Source organism: Drosophila novamexicana, unplaced genomic scaffold, assembly GCF_003285875.2.
Source record: "Drosophila novamexicana strain 15010-1031.04,08,12 unplaced genomic scaffold, DnovRS2.1 tig00000009-arrow-pilon, whole genome shotgun sequence".
Classification (NCBI taxonomy): domain Eukaryota; kingdom Metazoa; phylum Arthropoda; class Insecta; order Diptera; family Drosophilidae; genus Drosophila; species Drosophila novamexicana.
In genome coordinates, this window is record NW_020824766.1 from 2,460,518 (window position 1) to 2,487,646 (window position 27,129).

The 27,129-nt window shown below is 41.7% G+C and overlaps 7 protein-coding genes across 9 annotated transcripts; 6 read left to right on the top strand and 1 right to left on the bottom strand.

Moving 5' to 3' along the window:
* Positions 1–1,111: 1,111 nt before the first annotated feature.
* LOC115767577 lies at positions 1,112–3,426 on the bottom strand. Its single transcript, XM_030711866.1, has 2 exons — positions 3,001–3,426; positions 1,112–2,944 (listed from the first exon to the last, which is right to left on the bottom strand). Exons 1-2 carry the CDS (start codon positions 3,128–3,130, stop codon positions 2,190–2,192), a joined length of 885 nt encoding a protein of 294 aa, XP_030567726.1. The 5' UTR covers positions 3,131–3,426; the 3' UTR covers positions 1,112–2,189.
* Positions 3,427–7,455: 4,029 nt separating this feature from the next.
* Positions 7,456–8,617, top strand: LOC115767170. Its single transcript, XM_030711356.1, has one exon. The coding sequence runs from the start codon at positions 7,665–7,667 to the stop codon at positions 8,418–8,420; it is 756 nt and encodes a 251-aa protein (XP_030567216.1). The 5' UTR covers positions 7,456–7,664; the 3' UTR covers positions 8,421–8,617.
* A 602-nt stretch (positions 8,618–9,219) lies between these two features.
* On the top strand, positions 9,220–12,155 carry LOC115767155. 3 transcript variants are annotated; one of them, XR_004018354.1, is made up of 5 exons: positions 9,220–9,360; positions 9,414–10,174; positions 10,251–10,951; positions 11,004–11,579; positions 11,686–12,153. XR_004018354.1 is itself a non-coding variant. In XM_030711345.1 (5 exons), exons 3-5 carry the CDS (start codon positions 9,709–9,711, stop codon positions 11,067–11,069), a joined length of 1,233 nt encoding a protein of 410 aa, XP_030567205.1. In that variant the 5' UTR covers positions 9,220–9,360; positions 9,414–9,562; positions 9,673–9,708; the 3' UTR covers positions 11,070–12,155. The 3 variants fall into 3 exon arrangements, 2 of the variants coding, with proteins under 2 accessions (XP_030567205.1, XP_030567192.1); XM_030711345.1 differs by having other exon boundaries at positions 9,414–9,562; positions 9,673–10,174; positions 11,004–12,155; XM_030711332.1 differs by having other exon boundaries at positions 11,004–12,155.
* Positions 12,156–16,207: 4,052 nt separating this feature from the next.
* LOC115768859 lies at positions 16,208–20,284 on the top strand. The gene has a single exon (XM_030713566.1). It carries the CDS (start codon positions 16,208–16,210, stop codon positions 20,282–20,284), a length of 4,077 nt encoding a protein of 1,358 aa, XP_030569426.1.
* Positions 20,285–20,995: 711 nt separating this feature from the next.
* LOC115768869 lies at positions 20,996–21,837 on the top strand. The gene is made up of 3 exons (XM_030713577.1): positions 20,996–21,035; positions 21,091–21,231; positions 21,308–21,837. The coding sequence occupies exons 1-3, from the start codon at positions 20,996–20,998 to the stop codon at positions 21,835–21,837; spliced, it is 711 nt and encodes a 236-aa protein (XP_030569437.1).
* Positions 21,838–21,889: 52 nt separating this feature from the next.
* LOC115768886 lies at positions 21,890–22,216 on the top strand. Its single transcript, XM_030713601.1, has one exon. The coding sequence runs from the start codon at positions 21,890–21,892 to the stop codon at positions 22,214–22,216; it is 327 nt and encodes a 108-aa protein (XP_030569461.1).
* A 105-nt stretch (positions 22,217–22,321) lies between these two features.
* LOC115768895 lies at positions 22,322–26,158 on the top strand. Its single transcript, XM_030713613.1, has 5 exons — positions 22,322–22,338; positions 22,412–22,527; positions 22,845–24,016; positions 24,518–24,710; positions 24,906–26,158. The coding sequence occupies exons 1-5, from the start codon at positions 22,322–22,324 to the stop codon at positions 26,138–26,140; spliced, it is 2,733 nt and encodes a 910-aa protein (XP_030569473.1). The 3' UTR covers positions 26,141–26,158.
* Positions 26,159–27,129: the final 971 nt, after the last annotated feature.

Consider the following 27,129-nt stretch of genomic DNA (forward strand, 5'->3'; position numbering starts at 1 on the left):
TATTAATATTTATATAATGAATTAGTGAATATGCACTTACCTGAAATTTGCATACACACAACATACTATTGGCATTACTGAAAAAAAAGAATTTCAAAGTATTATAGTAAAATTAAAGGTACAGACAAAATAGGAATAAGATGGGAGAAAGAGCGAAACTATGAATAGAGTGCTAGAGCTGAAATTAGGGCAACAATATAAGTAGGGATAAATATTGTGAGCTTTTATAAACAGCTTCATAACTTAACAATATAACCAAGGTAGGAAACTTGAATGTATGAGAAACGCGTAGTAAGGCTTAATTTCAAATACTTTATTTTTTTAATGCGCCAGATAAACCTGGCTTGCATTTGTATAGAAGAACATATTTATATGTATAAAAGCACACACAAGCCGCAGATTTGATACCCTTGTAGACATTCGCCTTGCTGTTTTCAGATATGTAAGAATAGTAAAGATTCTACATGCTGTGTTTGATGAAAATCAGAAAAAAATAATGAAAATAATGATAAAGATCAGGATAATATGCCACTCTAATCTATATTCCACCGATCTTTATATGGCAACTATATGAAATAGTAGTCCTGTGTTGAGATGATTTTCCATGCTGTTTGAGAAGCATAATTAAACTTATATGATTAGTTTGGGTAAGATACCTTGATAAATAAAAGAGTTTTCCATCGATAATGTAGCTTTTCGATGTGGCCGGTTCCAATATATGTATATGACAGCAGCAACAGAAAATTTCAAGATGATGACTTTAAAAACTTTAAAAGGCCTGGTTTGCAACAGGCAGAGGAACATGACTATATTGACTCGGCTGTTGATGCTTTTCTAGAGACGTATCCGTCTATGCGTTAAACATTTCATGACAAGGGTATAAAAATATATAGTTTTGATGATTTGGGCTCTGCCTTCATTCTATTCTTTTGATTATAATGATTATTTGGTAATTCCCAAACTATCGGCACAAAAAGTTGTTCACTAAGGAATGTTTGCAATACATATATAAGCACAAATAACCGGCTTTAATTATTATATTCCAGATAGGCGTTTTTTGTTACGACTTTAAATCTTTAAAATGCTACAGAGTCCAGACACACAAGGCTTGGCAATATTTGTCGTAATCTTAGCTGAAAAGCTGGCTGACAGCAGACGCTGCTCACAATGTTAGAAAATAAGAATAGAAACAATAATTTCCGTTATTGTCAACGCTCCACTCCACGGCACACAATGGTGGTATTGAGGAAGCTGTCGCCCGGCCGTTTCCTGGCCATCTTTATCCACTAGCCGGCCACCCAGCTCATCTCAGGACTCATCTCATCGAAGGCTTTCAGCGCTCACACTTGACGTATTTCCGACTCCGACAGTTGCTATTTTGTTGCGTAGACATTTCATTTGTCAGTCTCTTGGGACGCAATCGCATTGTTTGCACTTGGATTGAGACCCAGATACCCTGCACAATAGCCAATAGTGTGTATCAGCTTTGTATATACCGAACCTGTTGAGTAGAATTGTACGATTATATTTGAACTGTGTAGAGGGTCTCTCGTAGTCAACCGCATCACTTGACATTGATATAACAATGTCTTCTGTAGAGATAATACTCGTTTGCCCGGTAAATAATTGTATTTTTTCTTTTACTTCATTATTTCTAATTATAAACGTTGTTCGTGGCTTTTAAGTGAACATTATGCTTAATTGTTTCTGACAGATTTAATTAACAGTTCGAAGTTTAGCATAATTGAAAATGTTTTTGTTGTTATTGTGATGTTCTTTTTTTTATGATTTTAACTTTGAAGTTTTTCCTTGCGCTGTGCCCTAAGGAAATTTTGAAACTTGGGCTGCGCAAGCGTTATCTAAATTGGAATTAAATTTAATTTTAGCGCTTATATCTTTACAATTTTGTGAAACAAGTATTCAGTTGATATCAACTTAATAAGTACGTAATTTACAATAAGTACCAAATAATATACGCACAAATGAGCGCATCAATAATCAGAGCTGAGCTCCAATTTCCATTCAGGGGAATACAGGTATGATTGTATGACAAATAAATTTGTTTGTAACAAGATTATTTCTCCATTTCTCCATGCATCCCACATGAATTATCACACATATCTGTTATATATCACACATAATTTTGTTGACATCATCCCACTCGTATCAGATTAACGAAGAGGAACAGATCATATGGCAATAATAGACCAATTGCACATATTTCGCAATTTTAGTAACTCTTGAAGAGTCATGCTGCGGTATATCACAAGCTTTTTATCTATTGCCGCTGCAGTTGGGTCGATTGTAGAATTTCGATGTCCATAAATAAGCAACACCAAAGGTCGCCTGTTTAGAAACTCTTTACGCACTTCAGCCGCTTTAAATGCGAAATCTGGTTGTACATTAAAATCCATTATGCTTAACAAATACAGCTGAGTACATTCCCTAATCATATCTAAATATATCGAAGAAATATTAACGTCAGATTTAAAAGAAATTCGCAGCTCTTCCAAAAGAGTGAGATATCTCAAAGCCAATACACAATCCGCACTGCTAAAGCTGCAGGTGAGTATCCTTAAGGTGCTGATTCGAGCCAATTGCTTGGCCTGGTTCAGATCGCATATTATGCCGTGAACCATTAACGACTTCAAGCACTTGGCCCTGTCCGCTAAGGCACCAAATATATCTGCTACGCCTGCACCTTTTGATCCTATGCAGTTAAGAGTATTTTTCTTGGTTTTTATATAGAAACTAAGTTCTTGCAAGTTTGGGCAATGACATATGATATCCTTCAGGGTTGAATTACCCACTCGATCCGTCAAGTGCAGTGCGCTCAGATGTCTCATTGACTGGCACGAATTCAACAAATCCTTGGAGCTCAGCTGCACGTTCAATGATAGCATCTCCAGTTTCGTGAAGGGTCGCAGAGCAGCTGCTTCGCATTCTAAAAAAACATACTCAGATATAGCTAGATTTTATCTAAGGGGCACATGTACTTACTCTGAGCGCAAATTTGTAAGTTTTTCAAATTCTTCTTCTGAAGAGCTAAAAATATACTTCTTGAACAAACTTTTTTTTTATACTGCCACAGACCAAAACTTTGCAGACTTTTCATATCTTTTATTAACATACAGAACTTGTTAAAAAAATAGTTTTTGTTTTTGCCATAGTTCCGTGACAGGAAAACATTCAAATCATCAACATAGATGCAGAGTTTCTTAATATTTTCTGCAACGACCGACAGCAATTTGAGTTCATATGTAGAAATCTCCTCAACAATAAAGAAATTGACATAACGAAAGCTGGCCCAATGCTTGAACACCTGCCGAACCCGGCTACAGGTCTCTGCAAAATTAATAAGATCTGTTCCCTCCAGATAATTAAATATTGACTCCAAACAATAATCGTTGAGGTCTAATATTGTTACAGTGCATTCGTAGCTCTGCATTTTAGCAGTGTCAAAAATATACTGCATTTGTTTTTCATAGAGGAATGACAAGTTATCTGATATTTTGACTTTATCTGACAAATTTCTTATAGATAAGATTGCAAAAACAGGAAATAGGCAATCAGCAAAAAGTTTGTTTTATATATATGTATGATTTTTGACCTTACTATCAAGGGATAAGATAACTTGACAATAAAAAGTACAGAACATTTAAATAAATACAGGGTATTTGGATAGCTGATAACAGTTGATAGTGTTTGACGATATATTTTGCGCGCCGATTTCAAATAAATGATACAATTTCAACTGGGCGCAGCTCCACGTAAATATGTTAACTGTCATTTTAAAATTCCATAAATATTAAAAAATATCAACAAGCTGGAGCAAATACCGGCATTCCATACGCCATTCACACAAGGACACATTAACTTTTATTGGCATCATATATACCTCAACTGACCTACTTTATAATACCGAAGCGGGCACACACGCTGGCCCACCTGCTGACAAAGCACACAGAACCCACATGCACAAGTGCAACCCGAGATGTGATGCGGTGCACAGCATGCGAGCTGCTTTGATCTATGGCTCGTCCCCAAAGCCTTCTGCCAACCGGGCTAAGCAAACAGAAAAAAAAAACTTTTCAGAAAGTAATTTCAGCCATTTGCACGTTAATTTAATTAACAGCGCAAGTCCTCAACGTCAGCCACAAAGGAGCCGACCAACGCCCGGCAACTAAATAAAGAATGGAGCATAGAATAAACTGAAAAGGAACATATATTTGCACACACTTTATTATATCCTTTTTAGCGTTAATGTAAGCCTATCTATAGAAAATAAAACTCTCGGAAAGTTTTCTTTTTCTTTTTTTTTTTTGAATGAAAAGCTGCCAAGTTTCTTTACAATCGACCCACAACCCATTAAATTGGCCGTTTAACCATCTGAAAGATTAAATTCTGATAGAAATCCGAATCCAAGACGCTAAATCACAGTTTATGGGCCTTTGGCAAATGCAAAGAAGGGTACCATTATTTTATTTTTATTTTATTTCGTCTTATAGATGTGCACGCATATGAATACATAAAAACTCGATCACAATGCATGGCAGAAACAATTTAAAATAATTCAAGAGACCCTTACGGGCAGCCACAAACAAGCAACTGGCAGATGGCCTCACAAGCCCAGTGGATACATAGGATTATCTTGCAGATACTCGCACTTACTTATCGTATATGCGAGCATATCCAAGGCAAAGTGCGTGTATGCAAGGAATTATCAAGTGTTTGTCAACACACTCGCAGAAACACACACACACATACTCAGACACTCCGAGGCGATGTCAGCCAGTAAGCACAACAAAGAGCTTATGTAAAGTGAAAGTGTGCGCGGTCGTGTCATAAGAAAGTGTCCGTCTTGTCGCTCAGTTCATCCCTTGGACCGATTACACATATACGAGAAATGCGTAAGCCAAACGACCGGAAAGAAACATACATACATTAAAATATATATGTATATATATATACATATATGTGCGAACATACATAAATAAGTTTCCGGATTAAACACACACCTCGACTGCCATTGTCATCGGCCCAAGTTGGCGCAATAAAACCAAACTGAAACTGTACATGAAACTTTTCCTTTGCTCTTCTTGCTCTAAGTAGGTAAAGTATGTCATTCTGTCTGATACTTATCCGTGTGTGTGTGTGTGTGTGCTTGTACGGCTATGCGTGTGTGTGTACAAGTATGGGTGTGAAATTGCTATCTTATGAGCGTACATCAAAGGCATAAGTCACATTGCACAGCAAGATTTGCTAAAGGCAGTCATATCATGCACATATGGAATACGCACCGAACAAAATGTGTTTTATATAAATTACATATCGTCAAGCATATGCAATTTTATATACCTTTTCACTATCAACCATACTTTTATATATATGCGTTGGGCAAAAAGAAAAATATCTAATCAATACAATAAAAAGTGCGCTTATCGGAAGTGCTTGACTAGAGGATTCCCTGAACCTTCTGCTAGCCAATAAATTAGAGATACTTGATCCGTATATATTATACTGGAACATATCAAATTTGCTGATTATAAAAAGGTTTTTGATCGATTTATCGATTACTTCGATATGGGACAAGTTATCGATGAACAGTAACTCGCTCTGATACGGATAGACGTAAAGACAGGCTGACCTGGCTGTCCCTTCATATTAACTAACAACTAATATAAGAATTTGAGGCTTTAAGTTTGACACTTAGACTCTCGTTTAACACATGAAGATCTGTGTTTTTATACACACATTTGAGTTTCCTGCTTAAGACAAAATATTCTTCGTGGACATATTTTATCTAGTTTAAGAGCAATGGAGGAAGAGAGGCACACTTTGTTGTTGTTCGTAGGCACACTTTTATAAGGCAATAATAGGCATAATTTTATTTAGACCCAGAAACTCAATGGTTTATAAAAATTTGATTGTCACTTTCAGGACAACTATAAATATTCATATGAGAATATTTTTTTATTATTTCACTTAAGCAATATTAAGCGAAAAATGTACATCGTGTCGTCCTTGTTCCTGTTTTTACGAATATATTTCATTTTTATTATGTATTTGTTTTTGTTTCCTTGTTGTTGGTCCAAATTCAATATTTAACAGTCTCAACAAATTACTTTAACCCTTTTCAAAATTGTGCACCCTTAAGGCTTTAAGTCATTTGTCAAAAACTGCAAAAACGGCTTACGGAAAACTCATACCCACAAAACACACACCGACACACATACACAGCCTGAGCTATGTAGAATGTTTCACACTTTCTTATGCAAATTTTGTGCTTAGTCTCATGTCTTTGGGGCGATTCTAGTGAAGCCAGACAAACGCATATATACAAATATATATATATGTATATAACTCTGGGGCAGCTGGAAACAAACACGCTGCTGCTTCTTCACACATTAAGCCTATTTATTTTTGGCTCTTGTCAGATTAAATTACTTGGCCAGCCGACAGGCGTTGAAATATCATTCTGGGCCTTTACCATTGGGATAGGCGCAAATCAACGTCAATTCCGATGAGAAAACACAAATCAAAATAAAAATGCATGTTAAACACTGCGAATCAATTTAACATAAAAATGTACATTATACAAAAAGAAATTAGGTCAAAAAATCAAATTTGTTTTAGGTGACAGTTAAATTGAAATTGAAAGGTACTGACTGTTGGCTATTCTCCATCGAATTTCCTTCGCTGATTTAAATTGTTTGCATCTTATGATAATAGTTGCAGTAAAAATAAACTAATCAAGACTTCAAGCTTCTACTAAATGCCGAACTGCTTACCAACAACATTTCTAGATATCTTGTACTCAAAAACTGAATGAAATAGTGTGCGAACCAGGTGTAACCACACCCACATTATTATAAACGCTTATAATTGAATTTTTTATACTTCGCTGTGCTGGCCAACCAAGCCAACCAACTGAAACGATGCTGGCCAGCCGAAAGTGGCTGCTGGTTTCATTTTTTTTTTTGCCATCAAGGATGCTCCTGCCCCCCACAACTCCATTTACTTGGGGCACATAAAACACAGCCGGTGCACGGCCAGAAAGTCGGACATTAAATAGTTGGGCCATAAATTCGGTGCTCTTTGATACAATTAGGAAAAATGCTTGGTATTGGATTCTGGTGCATCGCTGATAGCCTAACGTGGCAGGTTTGTGTCTTTCTTTATTGGATTGTTCGTGGGAAACTGACGCAAATTGGGGCTATTAAATTAAGATGTCCAGGAGGCCATATTAAATGCCAGTTAGAGGTTAACCCAATGCCAATTGTTGCCAATGCCACTGAAAATAGTTGCATTTGCATACATACATAATTAGAATTTCTCTTCACCATTAATCGACTACCAATCCCTGTCAATTGATGTTAGCTGGATTAAGAAATGTTGTTTAACTTAGTTAAATTAGTTTGCCAGCACTCTTTGACAATACAATCAAAAGTGAACAGCATTTTCCTGAAAACACAAAATTAAAAAAAAAAAAAATAGTAACATTTGGATAGATGCTAAATCTAAGTTTCGCCGTAGAGAGATTAACAATTCTATTAATGATTATACGGAAAAAAGGGGCATAGCCAATTTCAGTTTAAAAACCTTTGAACGTTTCAAATTCCAGTTGTGATTGACAGCATTTTTCGATCCTGTGTCTAATAAGTATGTGCGAATCCTCTGCAACCACAAGCCATATTAGATTTCACATTCAGTTGCTGGCGGACAAGAGTGTCGTCCTAGTGGAAGCACGTGGCTATGAGTCTGAAATATTTGTGCCAGTACTGCAACACGGCCGAGTGTCTTTAACGAATGTTATATGCAGCCGGCAGCCCAGAGTTCGGGCTAGTGAATTAAGTTTCCATTCTCCCACATCGTTGCATCGATGCCAGCGTCTGGCGAACCGCAAGCTGACCACAGCAACGGCGGGCTTGGCGCCAAAGAAGCTGCCTTCAGTCAGCATTGCGCGAGCCGGTGACGTCTCCAAGCTACGCTTCGAATTAAAGCTCATTTCGAACGGAAACGTGGTGCTTGTGGAATGTAATGGCTACGAATCTGAGATATTTCTGCCTCAAATTTCTAGTCATTGCGTTGCCATGAAGCGCGTCTGCGCTGGCGAGTTGGCGCAATGTGTATCTCGGAAACCGAAAAAGGAGCGGACTTCTACCAAAAATACAGCTGCCTTTATGGCCGCTACATTGGCCACCCAGGCTGTTGGTTTATCCAAGCTTCTGGTTAATCCACTTCATCTATTTTACAAAGAAGAAAAAGAACAAAAAGAACAAAAAGAACATAAGGGAAGTCAGGAGGCAAAATCGCAAAAAGCCCACAGAGAACCGATGGAACAGAAAGAAAAGTTGACCCCGGTTAAGCAGAAGAAGAGGCATGTCAAACACTATTCCAAAGAAGCTGGCGACGCGTAAATTAAATGAAGTTCCATCGTTCCGCCCTTTTTCTAGACTCAATTCGAATCATATTGTGCTCAGAAATAACCAGGCGTTAAACTTCAATATTGAAATATTGAAATGTTAATGTATATACTATATTGCTATGATTTATCTTTCTGTCCAGTAATGTGAAATTCCAAAATAAAGTTTGTAAAGAGAATAAATTTGGCCAAAAAGTCATGCGTTTCAAACCAAATCAGTTGAAATTTTCCCTTAAGCTATTGGCAGACCAGAGCGTCGTATTGGTCGAGTGTCCTGGCCGGGAACCGCAGCTGTTCGTGCCGACCCTGCTGGACGACGCTATCGTCTTGCAAAATGTCGTTTTTGATTATGATACACCGGAACCAGTCCAACAAAATCCAAAGCTGCCAGTGCCGAGAATGATAATGCCTGAAAAGAAGACAACGATACAATCCGAAACCGACAGTATTAAGCCGGGTTCCAGCCATAAGCCACACAGCTCAGCTAGCGTCCACAGTTCCGGCATCAGCACCGTGAGCCTGAAAAGAAGCAGCTTCCAGTGGGTCCGATCTGGTAAAAGTATCAACAACAAGCGGTGCCGAATGCCCTATAGTTGGGAGAAACCGGTTCCAGTCTTAGGACCATCCATTGAACCTACTATTTCAGCCATCAACAAAGCAACTCAAGAACTCAAGTTAGAGCCGTTCAAATTGCCGTCTAAAGTAAATTACACAACGGCTTCGCAGTTCGACAGCTTGCGCACGATTTACTTGGATCCCAAGATCGATCGGAATATGCGTGCTATAAAAAAATAGGTACTTGAAACATGCATCAGGCTAGTTTTACGCACAGCATAGGACAGACCTTTATAATAGATCTAATTCAAATTTTAAGTCTCAAATTTTACGTGTGCTAGATTTAGTGAGCAGCAAAAATTTTAATAAATTTTATCAGCGTGAGTAAGCAACATCATTATTATTTTTTTATTATTGCAATTCTTACTTATAGACTATACCCAGCAATTACCATACCAGACTTTATTGCATTTTGTTGTTGGGGAAAAACGAATATATTAATTATATTGTGAAATGGCAGACTAACTAAACGTGCTTGCTAACTGTCTGCCGAGCCGAACTGCAACAAACAAACTCGTTAAGGTACGCATCTAATCGCTGTGTGAATAGCTATTGATTAGTCATGCGGTTCAGATACGTGGCCTTTGATAGCATTGCGATGTTATATTTATTTACTAACATTTCGAATTCAGTCTCGCATTCAAAGCCCAATACGCGGGTAGGCAACAATGAGCGCGTTGAATATTTTGGACTTAAAAGATGATTGCCTTGGTTATTTGCTGATTTATCTGACGGCTGAGGATCGAATCAGTTTTGCCCAAGTCTGTTGTCGATTTCGTGAGGTGTTTATAGCGTCTGCCGGAAAACAATTTCGCCAGTTTACGCTAGATGAAAACAGCTCAAGGCAACAGCTGATCGGATTCTGTATTTACCGCGAATCAGTCGAGAGTCTAATCATCGATTTGGAGTACTTTGATACGTCGCGAACATTTCGGAATTATGGATGTGTAGCACCAATCAATTGTTTTAGCATACTTTGCCTAACATTAACCGGCATGATCAGCTTGAAACGTTTAATAGTAAAAAAGTCAAAAGAATGGACCTGCATTCCAATTGAAAAACCCTTTGAAAAAATTTTAGCTGCCGTTAAGGGCTTAACTGAGCTCAAAGTTTTAGAATTGCATGCCAGAGATGGTAAGTGAAATTGGAAGCGAGCCTCTCTCTCTCTCATTCGGTCTTTTTTGCCACTAAATCTAGTCTTCTATTGCAGAATTTACCTATGATAATTTAATCCACCTTAACCATCTTGAGGAACTGCATATGCGTATAACACAAATAAGCGCTCCAGTTCTCGCCAAGTGCTGCAAATCGAATCTCAATCTACGCCATCTACACCTCGGCTACAACTGTGTCCAGCGTAATCTGTCCGATATAGTTCCATATTGTGCCAATCTGGAAACGCTTCAATTTGGCATGATGGCAGAGGCATCCGCTTACAAGCCACTAGCTAAGCTGCCTAAGCTAAAGCAACTTATGCACTTTGGGGTTCGACGCAGCGGCTCCTTTGTGCCACTGCTTACTGATTTGGCTGCGCGGCGGCAAGAGCTACAACGTCTGGAGATCGATGGAGGCACCCTCAGCCCAGAGGAGACAGTGCAAATTATCCGACAGTGCGGCCTGCGGCAGCTGAAGTGCTTCTGCTCGACAGCCGAAAGTGTGGAGATGCTGTCGCATTTGAAGCAGCTGCAGGAGCTGAGCATTTGGATGTCTAGCAGAACTGAAATTTCTGCTGCCCTGCTAAAAGTCATAGGGGAATGCCAACAGTTGCAGCTCTTGTGCATTGCTTCGGGTAATGTAAGCCCTGATTTTATAGAGAACGTCACAAAAGTGCTGTTTGAAACCAGAACGGAACCGAATCAAAAGTCGCTAAAGCTTGAACTTCCCTTGACGAACTATACGAGCCACAATAAGGTAAGTAAATACATTCTCTGCAAAAACATCGATTAACTTCTATTTTCAATAGGAACTATCTCAACGCAACAAAGTTCTAAGCTGCTCAGCATTTGAGATTGATTCTTGGAAATGTTGAAATATTCAATTATGAAGTTTTTATGTATTATGTGTATCAAGTCTGGCCGGAATGAAAAATAACCATATTTTAACAGTTAATACTCAACGGTGATCTTAATATTATTTAATTTTAAGAACAGAACAAAATGATAGCCTTTAGCAAATATAATCTCATAATTGAACAGGAAATGTATTGAAACAGCAGCAAAAAAATAATATAATCAATAGGTACTTTTAATGATTTAAAATTAATATATGTAATATATAAGTTAAGCCCGGCGAAGAGCTTTGACTCAATTAAAACCGGATTGATTATTGGCCAGGATTCAATTTCATTTGCCACACGCTGCATCCACAGAGCAACCGGTGAAATTAAAATCAAATTAAATGAGTGAATTTTAACATTCCCGTTGTTGTCGATGGGCCCTCACGCGTGTGAATAATGATGATGATGTTACTGCCAGTGTTTGTCAGGCAGCGGACCAGTAGGAAAGAGGATCAATCGTTGGAAAGTAGTACCCATCAGTCCGTCAGTTGAGCAGCCATTCCTTATTTGTTTCAATTGAAAATGGTTTTTCTGTTTTTCCGCATGCTGGGCACGCTTTAACACGTTTACATTGAATTAAACGTTGCAGCGAGCACAACGGCAGCATTACAGATAGCAACAATAGCACACACAACAGCAACAACAACAATAACAACTGCAACATGGAAAAGTTAAAATCAACATACATTGTTGCTGAAAATTTCCTTTTGTGCCAGAGCACTGTGCAGAGGGTTGGCAAAAGCCGGAAAGTGAAACGAGCACCGTCTGAAGTGAAAGAAAAACAGCAACAGGCCAACGAACAACGCACAACAATGGCAACAATGCACTTGAGGCGACCCTGATATCGTAATGCATATTACTACATGTAAACTTACTTATTGTTCAATTCTCGCTTGCCGATACTTATACTGACAGCATTTTTGCTAATTAAAATACAATTAATGGCCATGGGAATATGTATTAAGGGTCTTCTTGCGAATACTCTCAAGCAACAACAGCAGAAACTGAAACTTGTGCTTCCTTAAAATCAACTAAAATAAAACTTGAGAAAATAAATAAAACTAAAAGCATTGATGGTTGAGTGTAGGAAAAGCTTGTGATCACAGTGAACGATTGTTCTGGCCTCTCAAATTTCATAATTTTATACGATTTTTGGCATTATCGAAAAATGAAGAACACGAAGAGAGCAGCTAAACAGCCAGGCAAATTTAATTTTGCCAATAAACTTTAACGAGAGTCTAAAGTACCCAGCAAGCCAGCATAAATATTTTATGGCAATGTGTGAAGCCGCACATTATTAATTAAAATTTGCTCCATCAACAACAACAACAACAGTAACAACAACAAGGGGAGCAACAGTATGCGCGAAATTGGGGCAAACGAGGCGGCAGTAAAAACTTCCAATTACTCAAGCGTGTTTTCATCCTTCTTCGGCAAACAGCAGCAAAAACAACACTGGGACATCAAATAAACGCATGTACATATACGCTGCTGTATATGTAAGTATTTTTGTGTACGTGTGTATTTGCATTTAATATCCTTTTCTTTGAATAATTCATGCACACAGGACTGACCAACGACTGAACAGCATCAACTGCACACAGTAATCACATGACACGGGCGCGGTCCGCCGCCAACCGAAGGGGTTGCTTTTTATTGTTGTTGTTGTTGTTATTGTCGTTGTTGTTGTGGCTGTTGGGCTTTTTTACGCATGCCAATGGCGAAACTTATTAATTGGCACTTGAGCCGTGGTTACCACGGCTCGACAGAATCCACGTTTTTGCCCTCGGCTCAACCAAAGCGCGCCGTCATTCAAATTTTTGACCAGGCATAATTTAACAAGTTTTTTGTCCAAGGGCTGCTTCGGTCCCTTTGGACATTGGATGCTGAACATCGCTGGTAATCCACTCAAGTAACAAGCAATAACAACCACAACAATAACAGCTCCAACAACAACAACAACAACAGTAGCCACATCACGAAGCTGACAATGACATAGCAGCAAGATTGACAAACATGCAAGAACAGCAAGACAAACAAATGAATACCCTACAAGCAAATCGAAAGAAGTCCTAATCAGAAAAAGAAGAGCAAACTTAAAAGCGGCAGCGATTTGTTTTAGTTTAAACTAAAGCACTAATTAAATGCGCTCTGACATGAATAATTAATTTATGTTGCACAAAATGCACCCAAATTTTAAGTGACCTTTTTGTTAAGGTAAGGTATAATGTGGATAGCTGCATGTGTCGTTGACTGACTGACGTTTTGGCACAGGAGACAGTCTCATATCCCCCAGTGACTGCGCTATCGTCACGTTTTAACATTTAAATTAAAATGTTTCGCCCAAGTGAAAGAGAGCTGCAAAAATTGCTTACAACTGGCAAGAGCACAAAAAAAAAATAAAAGAATCTCAGCCACATCCCTTTTAAAAAACAAAAACAAAAAAAACAGCAAAAAAAAACCAACAGCAAAATGAAAATATATAAAAAATGAGTGCGCTGCTTTTTTCGCTGCCCTGTTTGGCGCTGTCTTTTGCAGTTGGCGCGTTTGCCAGCTGCACTTGAAAGGCCGCCTTGCTGGCTATCAGTGCCAGCGGCAGTGGCCGGTTTGGCCATCGCCGCCAACGCCGCCAACGCCATCTACATTTCTTCTTCTTCTTGTTCATTTGTTCAATGCCGCGATGCTGCCATCAACAGCGTCGGTCACACGGCGTATCAGTGTTATTCGAGGGGGCTTATACGCTATACAAGAGCTTTTCAGCTCACTTCTTCCAAAAGACTGAATAAAAAGGTACTCGAAAAATGGCATCAGGCTATAAATATGGGTATATGCATACAATTATTGCTGTCTTAATATCCTATAAGCGCCAGGTGCTCTTTAAGCTTGATTTTAGTGCATGAACAATATGTATTCTGAACATAATCAGGTTAATGTGGAATAATTTCTTTGCCAATTAGCCAAAGATTTCGAATTTGTTTCTTCTGATTTCACATTTCAACTTTGTGCAACTTTGTGCACAGAAATTGTTCTTAGCTACATTCAATGCCATTTGCTGCATCTGTCCCTCACGAATTAAGCACTTTCATTAAGTGACTGCAATCAGGCAAGAAATTATCAGCCAGCATCTGGCGCCCTAACATTGTGACCTGCCGTGCAATATCTTAATGCACTTTTAATTGAGCGACGACCTGCTGCAGCCAGCTGACAACGGGGCAACGGGGCTGAAAATTGAAATTGAAAAGAAGTGAAGATGAACATTTATAATTAAGCTTGCCATTAGCAAGAGTCAAGTGCCAGATGTTGTTTCTGCACGACCCCTCAGACACTTGCGCCAATTTTGGCAGTCATTTTAATTGTTAGCCTATGACAAGTACAATACGCATACGCCATGTGTTACGATTAGTTAACATAAATTATGGAAAATCAAAATTTATGCGCAAATTGTCATAGCCAGGCGCGCTTACCTAAATTTGTTGTCCCCAAATGCAAAGCACGAATGTAAATAGAAGCCTTATTTACTCATTAACACACAGAAATTTGGGATAAATTTATACAGCATAGGGCATATCTATGACATGAATTCCACAAATTTATTTAACTAATTAATAGCTTTAGGTATCATGCTGTTGAACATTTGGTCGGAATGACACTCGAACTGATTTCCTTAAAATATCAGAAATCTAATTTAGTTATCACTGAAATTAAAGTGCTTCCATTGATTAGCACTTGCTTAGCTTCTATATTAAAAAGGTATGTGGCTAGTACGTCAAGTGGCATTCGAATGATAAATATTTCTTTTCAAATCAATTGTCGTGCATTGAGAAGTGTTCACTTGTTTATTGCATTTTGTTGGCGGGGCATCTGTGAGTAGCAGCTGTCAGCAACAAATGCGAGCAAATTGTATTTCTGGAAATCCAATTACCAAATCATTTGTTTTTACATATAATTTCTTCTTCTTTTTTCCAATTCGTTATTTGTGTACCCTAGACCCAGAGAGTGAAATAGGATATAAGGCTGTGCAAATGTTTGCATGAATATAGCCAAAGTTTTAGATTTCTGTGTACAGGATATCACCCAGTCGAGCAGTATCGCCTGGCGCGTCTGTGTTTATATGTGTTTTTTTTATGCCTTTTTACGTACCATGAAAATTCGGGCAGTCAATTTGCCGGAATCCGCACGCACGTACAGTGCTGCAAATTAGTCATTGGTCGCATCGGTTAAATAATTGGTTTGGGTTTTGGAAAAACAGTCTTCAGCACAAATAATCGCACGGAGAGTTTTTGCCTGCCGTTGATTTTGATGGAATTTATTCGTATGCCTTTTCAGCCTCTGATAAGCATTTGACTTCTACGGTCATAAATGGTTTGTACATTGCAAAGAAATCAATTAGTTAGTGACAGTTCGTTATATTATTAATTATTTAAGGAAATGCCATTTCAGTTGTCTCAGCTTGGGTTACGTAAGAACAATCATTATGGCTACCAATTGTCAAAAACTAATTCAAAGAACTGTTTGGTGTTTTGAAAACATGCTTATTTCATTTCCAAATATAAATTATAAACTACCTGTGCTGTGCCACATAATGCTATAAAATTTATAAGAACCGTGTGATAAGAATTTATAACGTCTAAGACGAAAATATAAATTAGGAAGTCTACTAATATCGACCTTAAGGTAGAACACTTTACTCCGATATCAGACATTTGATTGCCCTCTTGGCTTTACTCAGCTTCTATCGCCGTGCTAAGCAAATCTCATAAGCCAACGCTGATCAACATAAGTACTCTCAATGATTGATAAGTTATTGACAAGAATTTTGCTAAAGCTAATTATATTGAACAGCTGTCCGCTTTTAAGTGGTTAAGAATTTTATAAATAAATCGTACGGAAGAGTTAAACTCGTAACCGAATTTCATAATCATAATGCGGCCATACATATCTATTTAAACTGAGCTGTTCATAATTTATAATCAACTGTCATAAATAAGTGCGCTGGCTGCTAAGTTAAGATAACGATAATTTCGACAATTGAAGTCATGACGATGTGCTAGTCACATAAGAACGTTCTTAACAAGCGAAAAGTTTGGCATAACTAGCTCAGGCGTAGTGCTATGAAGTGCTACGTGACTGTGATCTTAATCCTGGAGCTGGTGCTCAGCTTCAGCTCCGCGACTAGTCGTCACTTGCCGCGCGTGTTGCCCTACGCTGAGGGTGAACAGGGTGTTCCCGTGTTTGGAGATTGTGAGTTTCGCGTAAACGGTGATCTCAATGATCCTGCTCCGCTCTTCGCGCGACATGACTTTTACGAGCTAATCGTGCCCGATCCCACGGACACAGTGCGTCTAACCAATGGCGAACTGCTCGACATGTTCTGCCCGGGTGCTGGCTTTGCAGCACCCTTTCAAAATCGCACACAACTTACTGTACAGTGCCTGCAGCAAAAATACTTCCTGGTCGACAATCTGATCTATCCATTTGCCAACTTTAGCTGCGCTGCGTGGCCCAGCTACACGGCGCTGCGCACCGGGCGTCAGTGCAATGGTGGCACTGATCTGGTCAAGGTGGGCTTTCAGCTGGATGATGATGGCTTTCTGCAAACCTACGATGTCTGCCATGATGAGCTAGCCGAGGTCACACGCTATGTACACCATGTGCTGTATCCCTCTAGCTACGATTACCAACATGGTGTGGCGCGGCCGAGTTTCGTAGAGCTGGACTTCTACGGCGGGCGGGACGTTAATACCAAGTACACACAAGTCCAGCAAAATATTACAATTAGCGAGATTTTGGGCATGGATGCCTCGCCCTACTTTAATTACACCGAAGATCGCATTTTAGCTCGCGGCCACATGGTTGCTAAAACGGATCAGATATTCGGTGCGGCACAAATGTCTACCTTTCTGTTCATCAACGTGGCCCCGCAATGGCAGAGCTTCAATGGCGGTAACTGGGAGCGTATTGAGACGAGCGTTCGCAAATTTGTGGCCGATCGGAATTTGACAGTTGACTGCTATACCGGCACCTGGGGCGTCTCCACGCTGCCCGACATCGATGGCATTGAGCGTGAACTTTATCTCGACTTTGATGAGAACAATAATGGTCTGATACCAGTGCCCAAATTATACTTCCGTGTCATTATTAATCGTGCCAGCCGTGAGGGCATTGTTCTTGTGGGTGTTAACAATCCCTATGTCAGCTTGCAACAAATTCAAAGTGATTACACAGTGTGCGAAGATATTGGACATCAGCTGAGTTGGGTTTCTTGGCTTAAAGAGGATCTGCATGAGGGCTTTTCATATGCTTGCACTGTGGAGGATTTCACAGAAGTTGTTAAGGACTTGCCGCTTGATGATCTGCACACGAATGGAATACTTGGCCTGGATAATGAGTCAAGCACCACCACCGAATATCCCAGCACCGTTTCTACAGTCAGCACCACTGAGGAGCCCTCGACAACGTCGCCTGCAAGTACCACCGAGGATCCTAGCACCGTTTCTACTAAGAGCCCCACTGAGGAGCCATCATCGACGTCGCCATCAAGCCCCACCGAATATCCTAGCACGGTTTATACAGTCAGCACAACTGAGGAGCCCACGACAACGTCGCCAGTAAGCTCCACCGAGTATCCTAGCACGGTTTCTACAGTCAGCACCACTGAGGAGCCGTCGACAACGCCACCAGGAAGCTCTACCGAATCATCTAGCACCGCCGCTCCGACAGTCTCAACGACTGCAGCGCCTACAACTCCGCCGGAAAGCTCTACCGAATCCTCCAGCACAGCATCAAGTTCAACTGCAACAACCGGTGCACCGGTCACCCCAACTGCTAGTCCGTCTCCCACTCCTAATCCCGATCAATGCTACTTTAGCACCAATGGCGATCTTAGAGATCCTGCCCCACTGCTTACGCCACAGGGCGCACTAAGTTGGCTTTTGCCCACTGAATCGGGTATTTATATTGTCGATGATGGATCCAGCATTAATTTGCACTGCACAGCAGCGCTGGCCACGCCCTTCAATCGATATACCGCACTAACGGCACGATGTGTGGGCAATCAGATGTACGAGGCAGAAGGCCTGAATGTAGAGATAGGCGCATTTAGCTGCCAAACATGGCCCAGTTACGAAGCCGTGCGCACTGGTGACCCCTGCGAGGGCGGCACTGAGCTACTTAAGATTGGATTCAATGTGGCCGCCGGCCTGTTAACGCAGCTGGAGCTCTGCTATGATGAGCAGGCACAGATAACACGCTACGCACGCTACGAGCTGACGCCAGCCAATGTTGCCTATCAGCGGAACGTGGCACAGCCGGGCTATCTGCGTGCCGACTTCTATGCTGGCAAGGACGTCAATGTGTTCTACAGTCAATCGCATCAGCTTGAGGCGCTCAGCGATATTCTCGGCTTAGACGCGAGTGAGTACCTGGACAGCAGTCGCGACTTCTATCTAACACGTGGACAACTCGCTGCTCGCCAAGATTTTGTGCACGGCTCAGCGCAACGTGCCACCCACTTCTATGTAAATGCGGTGCCACAGTGGCGCAGCATTAACATCGGTAACTGGCTGGCTGTGGAACGTAGTCTGCGCCAATTTGTGGCCAATGAGGCGCTGAATGTCAGCGTGCATTCAGGTAGTTGGGGCGTGTCCACATTGCCAAGTGCCACCGGCGAACAGACGCCGATCTATCTGGATGCAAGCGCACAGCAGCTGCCTGTGCCTCGGCTGGTATATCGCATTGTCATCGATCAGCTGAGTCGCAAGGGCATTGCCTTGGTTGTGGCCAATAATCCACATGCCAGCCTTTCCGAGATTCTGCAGGAATATGTTGTGTGTGAGGATGTGGGTGCACAGCTGGATTGGCTAGACTGGGAAAAAGCGCAGATCGAGAATGGCTATGCCTACGCATGCTCTGTGGAAGACTTTACTGCTGTGGTCAAGGATCTGCCACTGGATCAGCTACACACCACAGGCTTGCTAGGTGTAACTGAATTCGACGAAGGGCAGCCCCAGCAGCTGTGCAACTTTCGCGTGAACGGCGATCTTAACGATCCAGCTCCGCTTTTTGTTCTGCGTGACGCACAGAATACGCCACAATATCTGCAGCCCAATACGCAGGGTCTTGTGGAGCTGAAGCACGGAGAGACAGTTGAGCTGCATTGCAGCGGCTCAAGGGGCTTTCAGGGACAATTCGCGGGCTATGCTCAACTAAATGCCAGCTGCTGGCAACACGAGAGTTTCCTGGTGCTTGGCAGTGTCTACCAGATCAACGAGTTTGTGTGCACCTCCTGGCCAAGCTACACAGCCCGACGCACAAATCGCCAGTGCAATGGCGGCACCAATCTGTTGGAGGTAGGCTTCCAGCTAGCCAACAATGCGGAATACGACGATTTCCTGCAAACGTACGATGTATGCCACAATGAGCTGGAAGAGGTAACACGCTATGTGCACCATGTACTGACGCCCAGCAGTGCACAGTATCAGCGATCTGTTAGCCGGCCCAGCTTTATAACTGGTGACTTTTATGGCGGCAAGGACGTCAACGGCAAGTACACACAGGTGCAGCAGAACATCACAATCAGCGAAATTCTGGGCATGGATGCCTCGCCATATTTCAATGTTAGCGGCAACGTGTATCTGGCCAGGGGCCACCTGTCCGCAAAGACGGACTACATTTTTGGTGCCGCCCAGCAGGCGAGCTTCTTCTTTGTGAATGCCGCGCCCCAATGGCAGACCTTCAATGCGGGCAACTGGGAGCGCATCGAGGATAGCGTGAGGAAGTTTGTTGCCGATGAGAACATTACCGTGGATTGTTATACAGGCACGTGGGGCGTCTCCACGCTGCCGGATGCAGAGGGCGTGCCCCACGAGCTCTATCTGGACTTTGATGTGAATAACAATGGTCTAATACCAGTGCCCGCGTTATATTTCCGTGTGATTATCGATCGGGATAGTCGCAAGGGCATTGTGCTGTTGGGCGTTAACAATCCGCATATTAGCCTGCAGGAGATTCAGGAAGACTACGTTATCTGCCCAGACATTGGTGATCAAATCAGCTGGATTAGCTGGACCAAGGAAGATCTAAAGAAGGGTTATTCGTATGCCTGCACTGTAGAAGACTTCATAGAAGTTGTCAAAGATTTGCCATTGGAGAGTCTGCAAACGAATGGCATATTAGGTATTTCGACGTAAAATCTGAAATATTAACTTTAACTTTAAGCAAACCGTATCACAAATTTGAACAAATTAAATAATCTAAGCATACAATAAATAAAGTAGAAATAAATAATGAACGATAAGCGCTTTTTGTTTTCCAATTGATAATGTCCATTTTGGAATTACCAGAATTTATAACCAACGCAAATGTGCCCGTGTGCCACACGTTTCACCTTAGTCGCCGAAGGTCCACTCAGCTCATCCGATTTGCCATGACTTTGACATTGCTTATCAGCACAAATCAGACATTGTATTGCAATGTAAACAATAGTAGTTCTTAATATGTATGTTTTTTTATCTCCCACTACCAATTTCGTTTAATGGGCTTTACTGCATGTCAACGACATTTGATTTTTTTCAAATTTTTCTGTAAGTCAACAAAATGTTTGTGGTTTTAATTAATTTTTAAATCAAAATAATTTCATAATTAAGTTCGAGTATTCCGTTAAATAACCCATAGCTATCAGGATTGCCATAATTAATCAGTTATTTTCAATTAAATTTGGTAAGCTTCGCTTGAATAAGTTGTGCGCGAAATGTACAAAAGAATTCAAGCATAACACAAAAATGATATAAAATGGAGCCCACAATGAGAGCAGACTTCAGTTACGAAAACAAAAGTTAACAAATATCTGAGTCATGTTTATTAAGTGGCAAATTGGCTATGTTGCCTGTTGCATATTGGCCATGATTGTGGGCATAACAGCCCATGTCAATGCCTATAGAAGTAAGTGATCGTTTGTGAACAGTGAAGCGTTTCTTAACTAGATTGAATTTGACAGAATTTGGACGCGATTGTCGCGACATAATCTGTGCCTCTGCTGAAAGATGTGTTTTGGCCAACGTGGCCTGCGAAAAGGATCAACAAGATGGCGAGCACTGCGGCCAGTATCCCAAGTGCGTGGAGCGTTCGTTTAGCCAAGGTGCGTAAATTCCGTTTGAATCTCACTTCCTTCATCGGCACACACTCACGGCAAACCTTTTACTGATCCGTTTCAGATCAGCAATTAAATCGCTTCACGATCGACACCACATCCACCACAGCTAACACTCGTAGCATCAGAGCACCCATCTCTAGTCCCAGCACCAGCACGCTCCATCTGAACCAACAACTTTATATTAAACCGGACACAGATACGGACAGTGGCATTGAGCTCCTCGAGGGTGCGCCAGGCGCTGATCCAGGTGCCAGTCATGCAGATCAGAGACAGGCGAATGTTTTGGTCATTGTACAGGATGGCACACAGGAGTCCATGCCAAACCCCAATCCCAATTTCAATAGCCAACCCTGGCGACAGCCCTGCATTGTCAGTCCCTACTATCCATATGCCTGCACCAATGCGCCCTCAACTTACATGCCCGCCTCAAGGTCTGCGCTGCCTTATCCCGCTTCCAGGCCGCAGTTGATGTCTCCATCACCGCCCTGTTACTTCAATTGCTATCCCAGACTGGCACAAAGCTATCCGCTTGCTAGATTCGTTAGGCCATCCGCATCAACTAGCAACTATTTGCTTTATATAACCGTTTAGGGGTTAAAGTGGTTTATGTTTCTGCTTCTTCTACTCGCCAGACTCTTCTGGAATGCGTCTTCGACGTTCACCCCAGGTCTTGTACCCTCCACAATCACAGCTTCCAATGCCGTTACCGTTACCACTAGGTGCTGTCCCAGCGCCATTGCCACGTCAATTACTGTCCCCCATACAGCCACGACAAGCACCGCCTCAGTTGAATCCGTATATGTCCATCAGTCTGGTCTATCCGACCTATTTGTACTATGGCAGAGGCTCGCAATTGGGTCGTCAGACAACAACATACACTTCGGCTTATCCCGGCTACTATAATCCAACGCCCAACTATAACTATTATAACATCAATGTGAATCTGCCATTTGCGGGCACTGCTTCATAAGAATTTATTCGCTTGACCAGTCTCTCTTTTTCTTTTGGCAATTGATCTTCCCAGATTCTCCAGACTTCATTGACATGGATTTAGAATCATCTCAAGCACTACATAATGTTACCACACGACAAGTATTTATGCCAGGACGAATACCTTATCCCATGCCTATGCCAATACCAATGCCGATAACGAGACCCCTTCCAGCTCCTGTGTATTATCCTCCAGCATTGCCCATGCCAATGCCAATGGCAATGCCTATGCCTCCAACCCAATATACTATAATGCCGCCGATGTCAGTTGTCATTTTACCTATTGGAGTGGTGAGTGTAGCTGGCGTCGGCTACAGCTACAATCAATATTATGGGCCAGGCGGGCTTTATCCAACTTACAATAACCCATACACAACGCAAAGTCCTAACTACGACTACTACAACAACAACAACAATAACAATTACGTCAACAATAATAATGATTACAACTCATATGGATAATCAGTGTTGCAAAAAATCCAATTAAATACCATTAAAATCTACTGATCCGTAAAAAGTTTAATAATAAATAGAAATTATAGTTAAAATCACCCGTATGTTCAAAATTAAAATTGTTCTATAAAACCCAATATGATAATTGATTCCAGGTATTTCACTAGAAAGACGTAGACGATCACTTCACGGATTCGACAAACGGCGACAGGCTGGGCAGATGGGTAACGGAATGGGCGGAGGAAATGGTGGAAATGGTATGGGTGGAAACGGAATGGGTGGAAATGGTAAGGGTGGTAGAGGCGACAATGGGATGGGCATGGGTAGAAATGGTAATGGAATCGGCAGTAATGGAATGGGTGGAAAGGGAATGGGTGGCAATGGAATGGGTATGGGTGGCAATGGAATGAGTGGTAGAGGTGGCAACGGAAATGGTGGAATGGGTCCTGGGGGAATGGGTCCAGGTGGAATGGGTCCTGGTGGAATGGGTCCTAGGGGAAATGGAATGTGTGGAAACTTTAACGATGGAACGGGAATGAATGGTAATGGAATAAATAGAAATGGAATGAGCGGCAATGGCAGAAATAGAAATGGAATGAATGGAAATGGAATTAATGGAAATGGAATGAATTCAAATGATATGAATGGCAATTTGAACACGTCCAATCGCAAGAAGCGTAGTGTGAACGGATTTGACAAACGTCGACAAGCTGGACAGCAAGGCAATGGAATGGGCGGCGGCAATAGAATGGGTGGCAATGGAATGGGTGGAAATGGAATGGGTGGCAATGGAATGGGTGGAAATGGAATGGGTGGCAATGGAATGGGTGGAAATGGAATGGGTGGCAATGGAATGCGTGGAAGAGGTGGCAATGGTGGGATGGGAGGGAATGGAATCGGTTATGCTGGAATGTGTGGGAACGGAATGGGCATGGGACAAGGTGGTATGGGAATGGGTCCTAACGGTCCGAATGGGCCTAACGGGAACGGTGGTATGGGAATGGGTCGAAATGGAATGGGTGGCAATGGAATGGGACAAATGGGTGGACGAGGAGGAATGGGTCAATTGGGTGGCAACCCTGGACAATGGAACAACAACAATAACCCTGGCGTTCAATATTCAGCCCAGACTTCTGGATTTGCAAATGGTAGACAGGCAATGCAAAAATCTTCCTACTCGATCAACGGTCGCCCCTACACTATGCAAGCTGACTGGAAACAGGGCCAAGGACTTAACATTTCGTCAGATTATGGATCCGCTGCCTACATGACTCAAACGTCTCTTAACCAAGACTCAAATGGTGCCTTTGGGGATGCAAGTGTTACTGTAAGCAGTATAAGCACTGCGAGCAGCTCGCGCAGACCAAGACAACGCACAAACGAAACGGAATCAGACAGTTTTTTCAATTTTTAAGATATGTATAAAGAAATATGTGTCTTGATATGCGTTATATCACCAATTTAAAAAACAATGTATTTTTTTATGAAATAAACAGAGTGAAAGTGCAGCAACTGGCCGAGTTTTGAATTGTTAACCTTTAATTCCAAGATCAAATATTAATGAACGCGAATTGAATAGAAATATTTATATTCTTTATAAAACAATAAGCCAAGCTTAAAGACACTGTAAGCACACCCATAATTTTAAGAACATTTACAACACAACACGCTCTCTACGTAATTCGGGCACATCGAAGCACGAAAACCGGCTGTGTACTTAAAGAGAGAAAGAAAGAGAGATGGATTGAGAGAAAGAGAGCGATAGCAAATGAATTTATCATTCAAAATGTAAACAGAAAAACACCTGTATAAGCCACAGATTATTTAGTTAGCGGCCAGACGCCGCACGACACACTTCGAGACGTTGCCGCTGTTGACCATGCATACATTTTTGCTAACTTTGTTGTTGATCGTGTCCACGATCGAGATTCAAGCGCGCGAAGCAAAAAAGCCAGCGGCAGAAGTGGGTCAAATTATCAAAGATCTTGAGGAAGTTCATTTGGAAGAGACAATTCAGCGAGGTAAGTGCATATGTACCGATATAAATACAAAACATTTTGTGTGTAAGCTTTCTTTAAATTTAAAATTAAAACTAAAACACAATAAGAGACAAAGCTTCGCTGAGTTTTTGTCAAGATATTGAGTCTTACATGTAACAAACCAATGTGTACTGAGAAAATATCAATATAAAATATTTTCACGCCCCTTCATTTTAGGGGGCCCTTGCACGCTGGACATTCAAAAGGATTTGCCGCTCTCCAATCTGCAGCCGCTTTACCTGCATCCCGGCACAAACACCTACTGGCTGCCCAATGACGAGGGGCAGCTGCAGATACCGCGTGGCGCCAGCATCGAGCTCTATTGTAGTCACTCATTTGCGATTGTCCACAGCGATGAGAATGTTTCGTCTACTCCCAGTTCCACGTCCACTCCCAGTTCCATATATGCGCGCTGCCTACATGACACGACCTTTGATTGGGCGGGTACAAAATACGAGCTGAGAGATTTTTCCTGCACCTATCCACTATCCTACGTTGTGGAGCGTATGGAACAGCCGTGCGGGGATGGTGATTACGCTTCACCGGCTCGCATTTACCGTGTGGGCTATAACATCAGCGCTGGTCGATTTGTGCGCACCATGGAGCTATGCCACGATGCGGACCAGCTGCGAACACACTACGCGGCCTACCAGTTGCTGCCAGCCAACGAGCACTTTCAGCGACAAGTGAAACGCGTTAAATTCAGCGCTGCCGGCCAATTTTCTGGTTACGACATGGACCGTCTCTACTCCCAGGCACACCAGCAGCAACGGTTGGCCCAACTATGGCAGCATCCTGATGACGACGCCAGCAGAGACAGTTTTCTAAAGGCGGGCCTCTACCTGGCACGCGGACACCTGGCGGCCAAGGCAGATCTGATTTATGCTAGTCAGCAGCGCACCAGCTTTAACTACCTAAATGCGGCTCCTCAGTGGCAGAGCTTCAATGGTGGCCATTGGGCAACTGTGGAGGATACAACGCGTCGCCTTGTGGCTCGCTTAGGTCTCTCCGTGAATGTCTATACGGGCACCTATGGCGTAATGCAGCTCCCAAACGTGGCCCAAACTAACTTCCACCTAGCCACAGATGTCAAGTCTAACGGCGTGCTGGCTGTACCACTTCTCTACTACCGCTTGCTTATCGACCAAAAATATCCGAGTCGTGGCTTGGCGCTCGTGGGTGTCAACAATCCGAGCGCCACACTCAGCCAGATCTTGGAATCATATATGATTTGTAACCCTGTGGATCTGGAACTTGTGCCCTCGTTCCTACGCTGGCTGCAGGCTGCAGATCTCAGAAAAGGTTATCTATACGCGTGCCGCGTTTCAGATTTGGCCAATGTCGTGGGACATCTGCCGCCTGAGTTGGCGGAAGTAAACGATTTGCTTGTGGAGTCGATCGAGGTGCATTAAGTTCTTGTTGACAAATATTAAAACATTTATTTATTTAGGAAATGATTAGCTTACATTTAAAAATTTTTGAATTGTAATATATGCTTACAAGGTCAACCTCTAACAATATGATTTGTTTTTTTCATAAAGTTTATGTTCTCCCACTCTAAACGCAAGAATATTTCCAAGAATGGTGGGTAGCTTAAGGAAAACAACAACTTTTTTAGTTGCTCTGTTTCCGTTAATTTCTTTCAACAAATAAATTGAAAAAAAAATGAAACTAAACAAAACATAATACAATGGAATATCAGTGGATTCTTAAGTCAACACAGATTACTTACGCACATATTGTTTACCGCCAGCTAACATAAAAAATATAATTTTCTTCCTCCCCGAGCCCAGACTCTACCTTGCCGGATAAACGCAAGAGCAAGGAATTTTAAATGTGCGGAAAGCAGCTGGAAGTACGTTTCAGCGTTTTCAAATCAGTAAATGCAAATATAAATGTATTGAAAGCTCAAATGGGACCGAATTCTAAGCGAGGGAAAACCAAAAGGAATTTATGGTAATGTGTAAGAAAGAAGCGCAAAAAATTCAAGGACGAAAAATGCCGGAAAATGGCAACAAAACCAACGGAAAATTTAAGAAATTGTGCCGAACGACTACACAGCCATAGAGTCTTTGTGTGTGCGTGTGTGTGCGTGTCGGTGAGGCAGAAGAAAAGGATTAAATCAATGTTGCGGAACAAATTGTATTATGTGGGACGCCTGCATTGAGGTAATACAAACCTATTTCATTTCTTCAAGCTAACAAGGCAAAACCATAATGGGTAGCCGAATGTGAGCCAACCACAACCGACGACCCAATTTGATGGTGTCAAAGTCACACGAGCGTTAATAATGTGGAATACATGTAAGATGTTTGCTGCGAAGTCAAGAGAGAATTATATGATTAGATGTACATATAGTCAATTAACTGCACGTGAAACGCCAAAGCATTCAAAAATATAA